This window comes from Delphinapterus leucas, chromosome 14, assembly GCF_059928025.1.
Source record: "Delphinapterus leucas isolate spDelLeu-1000000601 "Yukka" chromosome 14, BTC_Dleu_Yukka2, whole genome shotgun sequence".
NCBI classification, from domain to species: Eukaryota; Metazoa; Chordata; class Mammalia; order Artiodactyla; family Monodontidae; genus Delphinapterus; species Delphinapterus leucas.
In genome coordinates, this window is record NC_143142.1 from 19,850,902 (window position 1) to 19,868,422 (window position 17,521).

Here is a 17,521-nt window from a genome sequence, read left to right on the forward strand (position 1 = left end):
ACCATCATCACCAAAGGGATAAGGAAAAAGTTTAGGGGGCAGCTCTCAGACTGCCACCCCCACTCCTGATTCAATCCATGAGGTCCCTTTTCTGGCTGATTACGGGAGTTCAGTCATCCCCAAGACAACCCTCAGGTTCAATAATTTGCTAGAAGGACTCATGGAACTCAGAAAAGCCATCATATCCAGAGTTCTGGTTAATTACAGTAAAAGGATACGGACTAAAATCAGCAAAGGAAAAAGGCGCAGAGGGTGGAGATCAAGAGAGCCCAGGCACAAGCTCCCAGATGTCCTCTACCAGTGGAGTCACGCACACAGTGCTTACTTCCAGAGACACAGTTGTGCAACACCCAGAGTATTATCAACCACCAAAGTTCACCTGAGCCTTGGTAGCCAGGCATTTTATTGGGGGTTGATCACTTAGGTGTGACTGACCATCCTTGTGGCTGATCTTAGTATCCAGCCCCAAGGCCCCCACCGTAAATCACATTGGTAGCATAGAGTACATGGTGAGGCCCAATGCCCCCAGCTAAACAAACATGCTCTTATCAGGCAGGATATTCCAAGGGCTTAAAGGTTACGTCCCAGGAACCAGGGGCAAGGGCCAAACCTTTCTTTGGAATGTGCAGAGTATGGACAACCTAGACTGGCTGAGTTAATCCTTTACTGCACAGTTATACATTGTCATTCCTCTTAAGGTTTTATTTGAAGAAACGATTCCATTAAACAGAGGATAAAATTGAGGCCCAGAGATGAGAGTAGGTTTACCGAAGGCCATAGGGTGAGTTAACAAGGCACCCTGACCTTCCTAATACAGAGCTTTTTCCTTTGCAACACAGGCCTCAGTTTGCCCACCTGTGAAATGGGAATGCTGGGGCATCTTCCCTGCCTCTTTAGGTTCTGCCTTTGTAGAAGCCATTCTCCCACTTTTCTCTGTAGTCCAGGCCTTAGGAAGAGCAACCAGTGTTCTGCTATTCATGGGGCACAGTCAGCATCCTCCTCCATCTCTGGGGGCCTCTTAGCTGGAGTAGATCCTATGCTAATTTGTTGGTAGTGGGTAGCCCTTGACATTTTCTCTGGAAAGCAGCCAGGCCAGGGTCAGGGGTCGGCTGGAGGAGAGACACAGAACAAATATAGGTATGGGTTTGAGGGCCAGACAGCCCTAGTTTAAATCCTAGCTCTTTGCCACTTACCCATGTTTCCTCATCATTAAAATGAAGATAACAATAGCTATGTTTCAGGAAAAGGGGGGGAAAGCATTTTAGTGCCTCAGGTAAAGTCATGAAAATGTTTTGTTTGTCCCCAACAAATAAAGCCACTGCTGTCCATATTCTGTCTGAAGAGAGCCCTGCCCTCAGCTCTTTAATGAAACAAATTAAGCCTCACAGTTATGAAACTCAATCCTATACATTACTGCACCTCCACATCGCCCTGATTTTGTTTCCTTAAGGTTGACCAGGCAAAGATGACTGTCTTAACTTCACAGAGCAAGAAACTGAGGCTTTGAGAGATGGAATTTGCCTAAGGTAGATAGCAAAGTAGTGGTACAACCAATGCCTGAACCCGAGTCTCCTGATTCCCTGGATCCTCTCCACTCTAAGCATGTCTTAGAAGCATCCCAGGATGCCAATCTATTCTTTTTTTTTTTTTAAATAAATTTATTTATTTATTCATTTTTGGGTCTTCGCTGTTGCACACGGGCTTTCTCTAGTTGCGGCTAGCAGGAGCTGCTCTTCGTTGCGGTGCGCCGCCTTCTTATTGCTTCTCTCGTTGTGGAGCATGGGCTCTAGTCGCCCGGGCTTCAGTAGTTGTGGCACGTGGGCTCAGCAGTTGTGGCTCGCGGGCTCTAGAGCACAGGCTCAGCAGTTGTGGCGCACAGGCTTAGTTTGCTCTGTGGCATGTGGGATCATCCCGGACCAGGGCTCGAACCCGTGTCCTCTGCGTTGGCAGGCAGATTCTTAACCACTGCGCCACCAGGGAAGTCCCGCCAATCTATTCTTTATTCTTGTCTGCAGATCTGAGCACACAGGTGAAGGGAAATTGTGAGCTTACTCATGATGTCTTTTAAACTCACTCACGGACCATCTGGATTCATTCCCAAGTATTATATTTGCCTGTGCGAGCATATAGGTAATTGAATCTAGACAGATTTCCCACTATGAGTTTCCTCTCGGAGCTGTCTTGTGTGTCTGTCTCTCAGCCCTCTCTCAGTGACTCACTGGATTTCATGTACACAAATAAATCACAGTGTGTTCCTCTCCCCCTCGCTACTGGTAAGAAATCGCATGGCAGCACCATGAGATGTGAATAGAGTTGGGGTTGGAGGGAGGAGGATGGAGGTGGGAAGGGAGAAGAGCAGTTAAATGCTAATCAGATGGCACTGATGTCAGCCACAGTTAATCAGATTGTTAAAGACAAAGGCAGGATTGCACCCCTGTGCCAACAGCTATCTGAGCTCTTTCACGGGGAAGATGGATGCACCGCCCAGCCTTCGCTCTGATGAGACGCAACTGGACATAAAAGAACGTTCAACGCTTTCTGAACCCAACATGAATTACAAAGGAGGCCCATTTGTGGGGGAGAAGCCAGCTCACAGAGGACAATTATCGGATAATTACTCTTGCAGCCGAAACACTGAAAGAGTCTTTTCTTGCCTGTACAAACTTGTCCTCCTTAACACCTGCTCCAAGTCCCCTGCAGCCCCCTGGGCTTCTGCTCTAGACTCAGGGGGGTCGGGGTGTCCCTGGGCTTCTGCTGCAGGCTGGGGGGTGGGTTCAGAGTGTCTGTTCACAGGTGCAGTTGGTGTGCTCTTTGGGGTGATACGTACATCACGCCAAAATCTCCCCTCCATCTGTATGATTATGGCATATTGGGCTGTGCCAGGGAAATGAAGAGACAGACAAATTCACGAGGTGGGTTTCTATTTGCCCTCCCACTGCTAAAGCCAACTGTGTGATTGATGGGAATGGGCCGCCTTCCTGCTCTCTGTACCGTGATGAGATTATCTTCTGTAATTAGAATGAGTAGGTATGTATGTTCATCGAGAACAGCTCTCCAGCCTCGAAACCTTAGACCAAAGCATCTTTGTTGACTAAGGATTTCCCTTTATGGTAGCCAGCAGTGTTAGCTGCCTGCTGGTCTGTAATCCCTCACTTAAAGAGGTGGCCTTGATCTAAGACCCCCAGTCTTGTTCTCCACAGTGCTGCAGGCATAACCATGATTCATTAAATAGCTATTGATGAGGGGCCTCCTGTGTGTCAGGCTCATGGTCATTGAATAAGTTCTAGGGTGACAGTGACGAGAATAGGGCAGGCGTGGTTGCTGTCCTCGGGAAACCTACTTCTAGTACGGAAGAACGGGAAAGATGCCAGACAAGTACGACTTACGTTGTGGCTTATCTTTTTGGTAGGAGTTAAGTTGAGAAAATGCAGGAGTATCTTTTTGATAGTGTTAGGCGTTAAGGGAAGGACAGAAAATCCAGGAGAGACTACCGGCCACTAGAAGGGGGTGGTTTAGAAAGATCCCTCTGGCTGCTGTGGGTAGAATGGGCTGAAATTATGAAGCAAAGTCCGGAAGAGAAGCAGGGTTTTCATAACCATGTTGTGGGAATAATAGGATAGCTAAAAATATCTTTTTAAGGTACAACATGCTCTCTTTGCATCTTTCATGGCGGCCCTCAGGTTCTCTGGTGCCTTGTGAAAATGAAAAGCCGAGCTCATCTGACTCCCCACTGGACTGTGTGGAATGGAACCCTGGTGCCTGCCCTGGACGTTTCCCATGCTCTGTCTGCGACTACTCAATACTCCTGGAAATAATCTCCTTAGATGATTTTTTTTCAGAGTGATGAATGTCTGAGCCTGGTGGAGAGGATGGCTAGATGATCTGGGTTATGCCTATCCCATATTGAGGGATTTTCCTTCCTCTCCTCTGCTGGGGGTCCTGGGCCTTTCCTGTGCCCCCATGATGGAGGTGTTGAATCACGGATGGTCAGTCAATGATCCTAGCCTCCTCCCTTTTTCCTGGCACTCATTTCCCTGTCAGTTAACTCATCTCCAGGTGGAGGGAGGACATGGGATAGAAATCTGTCCATTTCAGTCCTGAAGAGAAAATTGGGAAAAGGAAGGAAATTACTAAAAAACCAACGGGTTAATGAGGAAATCAAAAGGGAAATGTAAAAATGCCTTGAGACAATGAAAACACAACCATACAAAATCTATAGGATGTGGTAAAAGCAGTTATTAGAGGGAAGTTCATAGCGATACAGGCCTACCTCAAAAAACAAGAAAAATCTCAAATGAAACAATCTAACCCACCACCTAAAAGAACTGGAAAAAGAAGAACAAACAAAACCTGAAGCCAGCAGAAGGAAGGAAATAATAAAGATCAGAGAGGGACTAAATAAAATAGAGATTAAGAAAAGGAAGGAAGTTAGAACAATGGACCTATGAGAGGCTGAGAACTGGACCAGAGTAGCTTTCACCACAATGAGGCCAGGGCACTTGGCCTTCATTAGTAATGTCTGCACCCTGCTACCCACCACCCAGGCATGGCCACATTCAGAATTCTAGAATTTCTGGATTTGAAGGGAACTTCATTATCTCCTAAGCTCTTGCTAAGTGTTCCAAAGCACCCTTTCTCTTCTTCACCCACTACATTCATTGGACGTCTAGCATGTGCAGAGCTTTGCAAGAAATCCAAAGATGCGTTGCCTATCCCAGCTTCCCTTTTTTCTCCCCATCCTTCCCCATTCTCCTCACTCTTCCCTCTCTACCGCCTTCCTTCCTTGATGAATTCAATAAATTTTTTTTACAATTTCTTCTCCATAGAAGACACTATGGTAGTTGGTAGGGGATATAATAGTGAGTAAAATTAATAAAGTTTATATATTTTACTGTGCGCTCAGCACTGCATTAACTTAGCTTTTCAAGAAAATACAGGGAATACCAAACCCAACACAGAGGACAACAGTGTAGGGGGGTCTTGTGGTTCCCAGACAGCTTCTGAATGTCACAGTTATTCTACACTTGGGACACACATATTCATGAGAGGTGACATTGCATGAGTGTGGACCGTCTTGTGGGAGACAGTGAACATGAGAACAAGTCACCAAGACCAATTCAGGTTGTGAGAAGCACTCTGAAAGGAATGATGCAGAAAGTGAAAAAGGGGATTTTGGAGAAGGAGAGCTGAGACCTGGATGACCAGAGGAAGCCAGCCAAGCAAAGATATCAAAGAGAGTGCCAGACTGAGGGAACAGCATGTGCAAAGGCCCTGAGGTACAGAATTAATTTGGAAGTTTTAAGGAGAAAAAAAGTGCATGGGGTCATACTGTAGTTTGAGGGGAAGCATGGTAAGAGATGATATTGGCCGGGGGGTGAGGAGGTGGTGGTCCAAGGCTAGGCCCAAAAGGCTTTGAAGCCCACTGAAAGGAGTTTTGATCTTATTCTCAGTGTTATGGGCAGCCACTGATGGGTTCTAACCAAAGAGATCCTATGACCTGATTTACATCTTAGAAGTACTACCCATCCACTCCAGATGATTTGATCATTTCCAAGGACTCATCTGGTACAAATCTTGATTGGGGATCGATTTTTGAGGTGTGGTGGGAAATCTGCAGTGGCTGACAGTCTACCTGTGTATGAGGATTCCCATCTGTCTTGCCCAAAGTAGAGGACCACCATGGGTCCCTTGATATAACTGCAAAGTCAAGACTTCCTTGAAGAGCGTGAAGTACTAGGTGAAGTTCAGGTGACTTGTGTTTAACCTAAATGTTATTAATAAGCAAGTTAGTGAGGCCCATGCGAAGTTTCTCCCGAGTCTCTGGGCTCTAATTAGTCAGCGCAGAGGGTGGGGATGGTCGTCACTCCCCTCAGTGGTCCTCTTCGCTGATTTTAACCAAGTGGGAAGAACAGACCCAGGGAGCCAGATGGGACCAGCTTGATTACTGAGGAAGCTGGGCTGTAGACCATAGATGGACACCTACGCTCTGTCCTCCGCAAGTGACTTTGATTCAGCGTACCCAGGCCCAAGGAGAGAAGTCTGGAAAAGAGGGGGGACAGAGGGGGAGCCCCACTGCTGGCTTTTTGGTCCAGTGCTGTTGCCCTGGAAACGGGATGCCATGGATATCAGATATCCCAAGTACCTCCCTCCCTAACACCTCCAATCAGATGATCCCTCCTCTCTCAGGAGAAGTGAGGGAGAGATGGAGAAGTGGACCACTCCCTGCTGGAGTGATGCACATTTTCCCCACCCCCTGTGGAAATGTGAGAGCCGTCTGAAACCCTGAGAAAGGTTGGGGTTTGTTCTCTGCCCTCCTCTGAAACTGGGGTGGCAAACCTCAGGGAGTTAAGTACTATTACTAACTAGTATTGCTATAAAAATAGCACACACATGGCAAATCAATGAAATTATTAAAAAATGATGCACAGTAAAAAGTGGTTCCCTCTCCCACTGCAAGCCTCAGTCCTGCTCTGCTAAGGCAATTCCCATTACTTTGCTCAAATGTAGTCCTTTCACGCCCATGAGAGCTGTTATACCCACTACTCTACCTTGATTTTTTTCACCTCACACTGAATTGTGTTGGCACATAGCTCTGCTGTTCTTTATGTTATTTTTAAATTAGTTACACAGTTGTTGAATAGGTAATATTTTATTGATACACACACAGCTATATATGTATATATACATATACATACACATAGATACATATGTATCGATGTAAAGGTATGTAGTGAAAATTCTCCTTCCCACCATTACTCGCCATCCTATTTCCAGTGTCCCACCTCCCCTGTAACCATCATGATTAGTTTCTTGTGTCTCCTTTCAGAGTTTCTTTATGCACATATAAGCAAATGCCAACATATCTAGCTTTATTTTCCTTCCCCATTTCTACACAAAAAGCAACAAATTCTGTGTAGTGTTCTGCACTTTGCGTTTTAACCTAACACAAACCATGGCCATCTCTCCTCTTTGGCCCACAGATAGCTTCGCCGTCCTTTTCTTGCAGCTGCACAGCCTTCTGTCTGGATGTTCTGTAATTGATTTAACCTTATTGATGGATACTTCGTTTGTGTCCAGGTCGTTTGTGGAGAGTGCTGCATTGCTTAACCTCGTATGTCTGTCATTTTGCACGTGGGCAGACATCTCCCTGCAGGATAAATTCCCAAAGTGGACTTGAGTCAAAGGGGAGGTGTAATTCTGAACATTCTCGCCAGGTTACTCAACATGTAATTCACCAGGGACTTCATCTCATCCGTTTGAGCCCTGCGTGTATTCCATCTTGTGTTTCTACAATCATTTAACTAGCCCCCTATAGATGGGCAGGTAAATTGTTTCCAGATTTTTGCTAATAGAAATAATACTTGGTACTGTGAACACTTTGTACCATCCCACTGGGTGTCATGACCATAACTGTCCTTCTGTTTGGGGACCTGACCAAGCAGCCCATCTACCTAGAAATCTACAGCTGTTTAGATGGAACTTTTTTTGCTACCAAGCCACTGCATCCACACTCTCTTGCTAGCCCTCATGTGCCACAAATCCCCGGCCTGATCTGTGACACGAAGTCTGGCTACGGTGGGGTGGGCTTCCTGGGTGCTCTGGAGTAAAAGTGTGGTGAGGCAGGCGAAAGATCGACCAACCATGGGCACACCTGCAGCAATAACTAGAGAAAGCGAGAGAGCACCTCGGAATCACCTGGGGCGGGGGGGGGGGGTGCATTCTAGAAACCCACTATGCCTGGATCCAACTGCCCCAGATTCCAACTTAGATGGTCAGGTTAACAGTCACCAGAAGTTAAGCATAGACAGAGCTGGAGGGCAGCAACACTCTTGTGTAGAGTAGGTGTCAGGGTAAATAAACAAGTTTAGGTTATTCTGGAAGGTGTTTTTTCAGCATCAATCAAAATGTTAAATATGTAAATCTTTTGGCTGAGCAATACAACTTCTGGTACGTGTTCCTGAAGAATTACCTGGACATGTTCACGAAAGGTATGTCTTTATTGCAGTGTTATTTGAGAAGACAGGGTGGAGAATAACAACCTGAATATGAATCGATTAAGAGCCTGATTCAATAATGTATATGTTTATATTTTAATGTAGCCATTAAAAAAGCATGAAGTAGCCACATATGTGCTGACAAAAACATAGCCATGATGGATTTTAAGTGAAAAAATGGTGGTGGGGCACTAGTGTAATGGAATACTATACAGCAGTGAAAAATGAATTGATCAGAACTACACTTATCAACATGGATGGATCTCACAAAATGTTGAACGAAAGGAAAGGAAAGGAAGGAGCAGGTTGCAGGAGGATTCACATATAAAGTTTTAAAACGGGCTGCACAATATATTCAGAGATACTGACACATAATAAACAAATGCACACAATAACTAATAATAATAATAAAATATACATAATGCACATAATAAATGAGAATGCTCAAGGCCAAATTCAGGACGGGAGTTACTCCCAGGAGGTGGAGAAGAAGAAGGAGAGGGTGGTAGGGAGGAACAAGCAGAGGTTGCCTGTACTGGTTTGCCTGCTGTTTCTTACGCTGAAGGTGTACACACGTGGGTACAGTTGCCTTACTCTTCAACTCTTTCTGAATGGCTGGAATATTTCAAAACGCACTTCTTAGTAAGTGCCAGAGCAATATATGCGATGTCGTAACTGTGAATGTTTAGATTGACAGTGACAACAGGGCTTTATGAGGGCTGACAGCTGCTCTGTGAGCTGTGCTGTACACTCATGGTCTCATCTTACTCTCTGACAAGCCTACTCTAAGGCTGGTGTGATCCCACCTTACAGATGAGAACAGGGAGGCCCCGAGCAGGGAAGGGACTGTCCAGGGTCTTGTGGGTAGTTAGCAGCAGGCTGAGTCTGGAACCCAAGCAGTTCTGACTTCAACCCCACACGCCTATGTGCTGTCACACCTTTTAAGGTGAAAATGCTTTATTATTTTTATATCAGTACATTTTATTTGGAGATTAAACAAGATCCTATTAACAGGGGTTCCCTTTGGAAGGCAGGACTGGTGGATGGGTCGGGGTGGTACAGGGCAGATACTTCTGATTTTACACCTTTCAGGTATTCTTGCATTTTTCAAATAAACTATTTTATGTGGAAAAGAGGAAAGGACACAGGAAACAAGGTCAGAACCTGTCTAATCCTACCCCAATTTGCTCTATGATCTTGGACAGGTCACTTCCTCTTTCTGAGGCTTGATTTTTATTTTCATCTATAAAATGGGAAAAACAAAATGCCAAGTTCACAGAATTGTGTGGAGGTTGGAATGAGATCACAGCTGGGAATGCACTTGGCAGAGTGTCAGTCGCCATCTGAATGTCAGTATTGTTAGCCCGGGCACAGGTAGAGGACTCTGACTGAGGCACTAGATGAAACCCCACGGCACCCGAAGCCCACCCCCATCTCTGCCCTTTCTGTCCCAGAAAGTCTTCTCGAAGTCCAGAGGGTCCTTGTTCCCGCAGGGCTGAGTGAGCTGGGTCTGGCTGAAGGGAATGGGTCGTATTCATCAGCTCTGACTGTTTGCCGTCCAAGGTGGACCTCTGGATGCCCGCACCTGCTGCCTGTGTCTGGCACATGGTAGGTGCTCGCTGAATCAATGAATGATCAAATGTGAGTGGGAGAAAGAAATACAGCCCTCACTTATGTCAGTGTCCTTATCTGTAAAATGGGGATTAGCCTAAGACCTTCTCCGCCCTAAAATTCAACGATTTAAGCAAACCAAAGCAGATAAACCCCAGGAATGGGAGGGAAAGTCTATTCAGTTCTGGGGGCGGTACCAATGGTCATCAATTAGAGGGTCTTTTGTTCCCCCCCCCCCCCGCCCCCGCCCAAGGGACATTTGGCAACGTCTGGAGTCATTTCTGATTGTCACACGGGGGTGGGGGGAGGTTGCTACTGGCCTCTAGCGAGTGGAGACCAGGGATGCTACCCAACATCCTGCAATGCGCAGGACAGCCCCTTGCCCCACAGCAAAGAATTATCCAGCCGAGATGTAGAGGGCACGGAATGAACTGACATTCTTTGTTTCTGGTTTTGTCTGATGTGCTTTGATGTGGTTTTTCAAGCCTCCAATAGCCCTGTGTTGTTATGGCTGCTAACATGCTGTGTGACCCTGGGCAGCCCATTTTCCCTCTCTGGGCCTCAGGTCCTTCCTCTGGGCACTTTGTAACCAGGAACTCTGGGACACTTTCCATCTATAAGAGGTGACATTTTGTTTTTGGTTTTGTCCCTGTGGGAGCCAAGCAAACCCACCAGCGTGGGCTGAGCACGTCCTTATGGTGGAAGGTGAAGGCACCAGAAAGCACCACTGAATTAGATATGGATATTATTGATGAGAGCAGTGACTAACGTTTTTGTGCTGCCGTTTGTCGAAAGATATCCATTGGTCCACCTGCCATTCCTGCTTCCTAAAAGTAGCCACTTTGACTACTGACTCACGAGTCCAGTGAGAGAAGAGTTCCCATCATCCCCGCTGGGAGACTGCATCCCAGAGGGGTTCGATGACTAGTGAATGAAGCAATTCTGTGATTACAAATGTTTGTCTCCTTTCCCTCCTCCTCTCCATCACAAGGCAGCATTTAAACCCTGCTCTTTTCATAAAATTTTTTTCACTTAAGAAAGTTTTGAATACTTCTTACGCACATTTTAGAAAATGTCAAAAAGTAGAAGGAAGAAAACACGCCACTGAAAGGCCCACCACCCAGAGGCAACCAGGATCACACTTGGGGGCCTTTCCTCCAAGTCAAAAAATGACTCTGGTTGCGATTTGTTTGAGTTGGTTGTGTCCAGTCGTTTGCATCCACACCATAGAATTTTACGTCTTGCTGTTTTCGCAGAACATTATAGCAGAAGCATCATCCGGCTTCTGTTTGCTCCCCTTCTCCTTCTATCCCTTCGTGCCTGTGTGATGTGCTATTGCCTAGAATCCAGGCTGTTCCTGGCCATTGTGCAGGCATTTAAGGTACAGATCTTCAGCTTCGGAGCCTCAGAACTTGTGCTTTTTCGACTTCAGTGGGATGCTTCCCAGTCTAACCTCCCATCTCCCCATCAACGTCAGAGAAAAGACAGAGGGAGATGTGTTTCCCCCACAACTTGGGTAGCAGAACAAATGCTCAGTTGCCTTCAGCGTTGCTCCATTCTGTCCTGAGAGAGAAAAGCAGCATAAGGATGTAATTAAAGCTCTGTCTCTTCGGTTTGGTACCCGTATTGGGTTATCGCTGTGCGTCTGCCTTCCTAACTTCATTGTTTTTTGAATCGAAGTATAGTTGATTTACAATGTCGTGTTAATTTCTGCTGTACAGCAAAGCGATTCAGTTATATATATTCTTTTTTTTTTTTTTGCGGTACGTGGGCCTCTCACCGTCGTGGCCTCTCCCGTTGCGGAGCACAGGCTCCGGACGCGCAGGCTCAGCGGCCATGGCTCACGGGCCCAGCCGCTCCGCGGCATGTGGGATCCTCCCGGACCGGGGCACGAACCCGCGTCCCCTGCATCGGCAGGCGGACTCTCAACCACTGCGCCACCAGGGAAGCCCTATGTATTCTTCTTCATATTCTTTTCCATTACGGTTTGTCACCGGATGTTGAATATAGCTCCCTGTGTCATACAGTGGGACCCTGTTGTTACGCCTCCCTAACTTCCTGAATGCAGGGACCGTGTCCTAGAGTGTCGACTCTCTCATGCTGAGGTCAACCAGCCAAGAGAGTCAGCACCCAGTGCTTTCACTCGTCAGTTGATTGGCAGCATTCCAGTGGGGCACTGGACACGCACGATAAAGGGAGAACCAGCCAGACGTGACCACGACGATCGAAAAAGTTAAGTGCTATGGGAAGGAGGAGTTAATTTAACCAGGTGGTCACTGGGGCCCCAGGAAAAGCTGGCCTGTTTGAGCAAGTGAAGTCTCTGGACCTCTGAGGCCATGGAATCCAATTCTGGCTAATTCCCACTGGGATGTGGTTTCACATGGCACTCATTTGGCCAGCGTCCCAGCTGAGAGCAAAGGCCGGGGGGTCTCACGGGCTGCATGCCTTGCAGATCACAGAATACACTCATCTGTCTTGAACATGGCCTTCAGTTTGGAGCCAGCCAGCAAGACCCCAGCGTGTGTGAGCTCTGAAGAGTAAGAAGAGGCATCGGGGGCAGGGAGATGAATGGTGCATGTTGCGACCCTTCTTGGGAGTCAGGTGTTCAGTGAGAAAGGGCTGACGCAGTCCAGTGGATCCGCTTCCTAAAATGCTTTCTAGCTGCTGAGCTTGGCACCAGTTTTTCCCTGGGGACCCCGGAGGTGGAGCAGTGATTGGGGGTGGGGAGGAAGTTGACTACAGGGTCCTCTTTCTTGTATTTCCTTCTGCTTTTCTTGGCTCTGCTGGATCTCGGTGGGCTCGGAGGAGATCCAGATGTGATGGGCCTGGCAGAGGAGACCAGACCCATCCGGTCTGGTTAAAATTCGTATTTTAACCAGGAACATGTTGGCGTTGCGGGGTGCCATCTGGGGGGTGGAAAGATGCTGTAGCCCACCCAGCAGAAACGCAAACAGACCAGGGGTTTAAGAGAGAGGGGTTTTGTGGGGAGAGGCCAATTCAAGCTGAGGAGAGGCTGCAGGTGATACTACTCCGTATTTCTTGAAGGCTAGCAGCGTGGTCTTTGCCATCAGGAAAACCAAGGTTTTGAAACCCAGCTTTGTTGTATGACCTTGGAAAGTTATTTAATATCCTAAAGCCTCCATTTGCCCATCCGTAAAATAGGAATAATGATTTCTAATTAGTAAGGGTGAGAAAGATTTAGGTGAGGTAATGAATACAAAGCGTGTAGCACATGCCTTTGCACATATTCAGCACTCGATAAAGTCATCAGAAATGAAATGTTATAAATATCACTCTTATTATAGCCAAGGCACGTTGATGTGCTTTATGTCATTTGTAATCTTGTATCACCTTTGACACAACTTGTTTTCCAAGTATTTCTATCTCTCACTCCCTCTTCCGCTTCCTCTCTCTCCTCCAGCCCCTTGTGATCAAGGGGGCATTTTTGTGAAAAGACCGGCTGAAACTAATGTGGCCACAGGACCCAACAAAACTCACAAGCTAGTGTCTGGACTGAGGTTATCACTTGGCCCTTTTTATTAGCAAGATTACCAACAAGCTCTAAGAATAATTGCCAATTACCTGATTGTTTCAAAAATCAACAGTCAGAGCTGGAAGGACCCTTAGATTTTATCTAGTCTGGCTGCCCATTTGACACACAGAAGAGGAAACCCACCCAGTAATGATGGGGAGCAGTGGCCAAGACAGGACCACTATCCGGGTCCCCCAACCCCTGGTTGCATCCAAGCTCTGTGCATCAAACCACAGCTGGGTCTTGGGAGCCAGGTGTCCTGAACCCTCATCCTCGATTGTTCTTGTCTTATCACCTTCTCACTTGACAGTCTACAAAGATGGTCAGTACCAATCATTTGATAAAAGTGACCGTGAGCATAAAAGTCACAGCTTTCAAGCAGGGCCACAACTGAGCTGATCCTATGAGGTAGATGGAGTGTCTCTACTACACAAAAGAGGCTTAATGGACTTGCCCAGGTTCACGCAGCTAGTAACTGTCAAAGGCAGGATCTGAGCCCAGGTCTAACCCCAAAGCCTCAGCGCTTCCCACCCTGGACCAGGAAACCTGCCTGGCACCTGAATGACCTGGATCTGTCCTCAGGTTGGATCTGGCCCCAGGGCCATCGTCGTCCTGGAATGTACACGGGCTTGGTAATCAGTGTTACACAACAGGAATATTTGTTGATGCCAGTTGCACACTGTTGCAGTCTAGATAGATTGAGCCACTGCTGGTACTGACTCCATGAAAGTAAAAGAGCCTTTCCAACGGCTATGGAAATAAATTTAAATGACAGTGCTGAAGGGACCTGAGACTGTGGCTGAGTGAGTGTCTTTTTCTGCGGAAAATTGACAAGGACAGCTATCAGTCCTTTGTCCCCAGGACATAATTCCTCTCTATCTCAAGATCATCATTGGTAACATTCAGCCCCCTGCTGAGGGCACGATTACAATGACAAGAGTATAAAAAACAATGAGGGATACAGCAGCGGATACATACCGGGCACTCTGTGGGTGAGGGACCCACATGTGCATACATGTACGTATGCTTTCCATAATCAACCTCTTGAACGATGAAAACCCTATGAAATAGGGGACAATAGCCCCATTTTACAGCTGAGGAAACTGAGGCTCAGAGAGGTAGAGCCATTTGCCAGCTTGCAGTTGGCAGAACTGGGTCTCAAATAAGTAGATGCAGCTGTTTTCAGGCATGATTCTGCTAAACAGTAGCCTGGGCCAGCCCTTATTTAAAATTATTAGGTGGTTTTCCTTTCAAGACAAAAATAAATCACAAGGAGTCAGCAGGACATACAAGGCCCACCAGAGACTGGCCCCCACCTCCCTACCTCACCAGCTCTCTCTTTAATCACCCTCCACCTCTGTCCCCTGTTCTCTTTCATTCCTCTTTTGCGCTCACCTCAGCCAGGCCTCGGGTCTTCCCACACCCCTCTGTTCTAAACCTGCCTCACGATTCTGGATCCTTAAATCTTTGTGAGTTTCCCACAAGGTCACTTGTACATTATTTAGTTAAAACAAAAAAAAAACTCCTCCAATCCCAGGATAATATAGCCCTGAGTCAGGGCACACAGCTTAGAGAAGAGACTGTGGGTTGGTTACAGCCCCACTCATCCTCTTAGTGGGATAGCCTTGTGCAGTGAGCAATCTGCCCAGCTGTACATGGATGGTGGTCCTGCCCCACAGACTGGGTTAGGGGCCTGTCCTCTTAGCACATAAAGCTTTTCTCCTTCTAAGCGTTTATCACATCAAATATGATTATTTCTACTTTCTTATTCCCCCTCCCAGGGCATATTTAACTGGACTGTGAAATTCTTGTGCCCTTGGTTTCTGTACCTCTAATGATTAGCTCAGGCTGGCCATGATCAACCCCAGTCTCCCTGGTTGGGAAAAGGAAGTAAGAAAGGAAGGGAAGAAGGAAGGAACGAAAGGAGGCAGCCCCACATTGGTTGATTGGGCTGTACCAGCATCCTAGCAAGACTTGGGTACCACCTCAGGGGGGCCACCCTCAGAGTCTGCCAGTTGAGGACCTAAAGCCCCTGGCCCCGAGCTAACTGGTGTCCATTCTCTTTCCAAGATGCGCCACTGGAGGGAGATGCTGGCCCTTCAGGTACTTACTTTCTGCCCTTGGAAGCCCTGGGGAGCAGCAGTCTGAGCCACGAGACCCCCAAAGAGAGAGTGACCACGGCCCCTCTGAATCCAGCGCAGTCAGGGGACGAGCTGCACAAGCCAGAGTTGGAAGGGATGGTCCCCTCCGCACCTCAAGACTCCGCGGCCGCGTCCATGCTGCTTCCGCTTCCGGAGGAACCCGGCACCGGGCATGCCTTTCCCCCGACGAAGAAGCCGCCCTCGCTCAAGCAGGTGAACTTGACCAGGAGGCAGCTGAGGCCGAAGGCCACCACCGCAGCAGCTGTGCAGAGGGCGGCGTCCCAGCCAGCATCCTCGGACCTGGTCCTCCTCTCCTCTGCCACGGAGAAGCTCCGCCCACCTGGGGACCAGGACCCCGTGGCCTCCACAGGGGAGGGGACCCACCCACTGTCGCTGTCATCGGAGGAGCCCCTCTGGCTGGAGCAGAAGGAAGGTGCAGTCCCCACGACGCCCGCGCCCCTACAGATCGCCCCCTTCACCTCGCAGCCGCTGGTGGCCCACACGCTCCCCCAGAGCCCCGACCCCGGGGCGCCCGCCGTGCCTGAGGAGGCCCACGAGGCTCCCCCAGGGGATGCCAGCCCCATGACCCTGATGGACAAATGTGAGAACGAGCTGACCGGGTCGGCCTCGGAGGAAAGCCAGGAGACCACGACGTCCACCATCATTACCACCACGGTCATCACCACCGAGCAGGCCCCAGGTGTGCAGCCCCCAACCCGTCCAGCCCTCCCAGAACTGCGATGAGGCACCTGCTGTGTGCAGGGCATGGGAGAGGGGGGCCGGGGAGGTCCCCGTCCCACCATTGGTTACCATCTATGGAGCCCTAGCTATGAGCTTGACCCTGTGGCCCAGAATTAATATCCCTGTTTTAGAGATGAGATCCCTGAGACCGTAAGACGTCGAGTACCCTGCCCAATGCCACACAGCTAAACAGCGGGATTCAAAGCCTTTCATCTTGGAACAGAATCCTTTTGTCTGCCTAGAAGGCCCTGGCCTTTCAAGGTGCTTTTGCTTTTACCGTTACTTGAACTTGATAAAATGCACGTCTATGTTCCAGTCTTTCTTCTACCTTTTTTTCCATCTTCAAACACAGAGGAGAGACATCAGCTGTCAATCATACATTGATCTTGGACAAATGCAATGTGGCCGCTCAGGAAAGAGTATGATCTCTAGGTTTGACTCCTGCTTGCTGTGTGAGCTTGGCCCAGATGCGCACCCCCTCTGAGCTTTGCTTTACGTAATCTCTGAGATGAGAATTAAGGTCTACCTTAATTCTACAGGTCTACCCCTGTAGACCGATGAGGTGCCTGGCAGCCTGTAGTAAGTTATCATTCTGTGTCAGATGCTGCTATTTGATTATCATGTTGATTCTGGAGCTGAAGGAGAATGAACAGCAGTGGGAGGAGTGGGGACAGGAGAACACAGGTGTCCCCAGAGGCCCTGTTCCAGCCCGCAGCCCATCTGAGAGATGACATCTCAGCTGTTCTCCGTGTCCTAATGACAGTGCTTTCCTCCAGCTCTCTGCAGTGTGAGTTTCTCCGATCCTGAAGGGTACATCGATTCCAGTGATTACCCACCGCTGCCCCTCAACAACTTCCTGGAGTGCACGTACAACGTGACAGTCTACACTGGCTATGGGGTGGAGCTCCAGGTAACCCCAGAAAGGTGCCCTGCAGTGGCTGCCTCTTCCAGCAGAAAGTCTCTGAAGGATTGTCTGAGTCAGGCTTGTTTTTATCATCCTAACCAGTTTGGTTCTGGCTTTGCCCTAATGGGGCAATTTAAGCTGGGCTTTGGGGGATGAATAGGAGTTCCTAACTCAGGGCACAGCTGAAATAGCTTGGCACACATGGAGGGAAGGGGATGTGTTGATAAGTTGTGAATCATTACACCCAGAAGGAAAGTCCTCTGATATCCTGCTTATCAAACACACACATAGCCATGGAAGCCCCATGTGGCTCATTTGATTCATAAACTTTTGGCTGCAAACTAAGAATGGAAAAGCAGGGTAGCATAGTGCTCAAGCATCTGGGTTTTAAGTCGCGGCTCTACCAGTTAATGCTATATGACTTTGGGTAAGGGACTCCAGCTCTCTGAGCCTCAGTTTCCCCATCAGTAAAACAGATGAAAATGTTGCTGCTTTACAGAGTTTCAGGGAGGAATAAATATGACAGTGCACAGAGGGCATTCATCCAGAGCCTAAGGGAGAGACAGCGGGCACTCAATGCATGTTACCAATTATCCCC

At 48.0% G+C, this 17,521-nt stretch overlaps 1 protein-coding gene across 1 annotated transcript in view; it reads left to right on the forward strand.

Annotated features, from left to right (window-relative positions):
* Positions 1–17,521, forward strand: part of SEZ6L (seizure related 6 homolog like) — a 198,166-nt gene that overhangs the window by 107,899 nt on the left and 72,746 nt on the right. The window contains exons 5-6 of the mRNA XM_089895386.1: positions 15,167–15,980; positions 16,783–16,929. Coding sequence (XP_089751512.1) covers positions 15,167–15,980; positions 16,783–16,929 — 961 coding nt within the window. The remainder of the gene's footprint in view (positions 1–15,166; positions 15,981–16,782; positions 16,930–17,521) is intronic.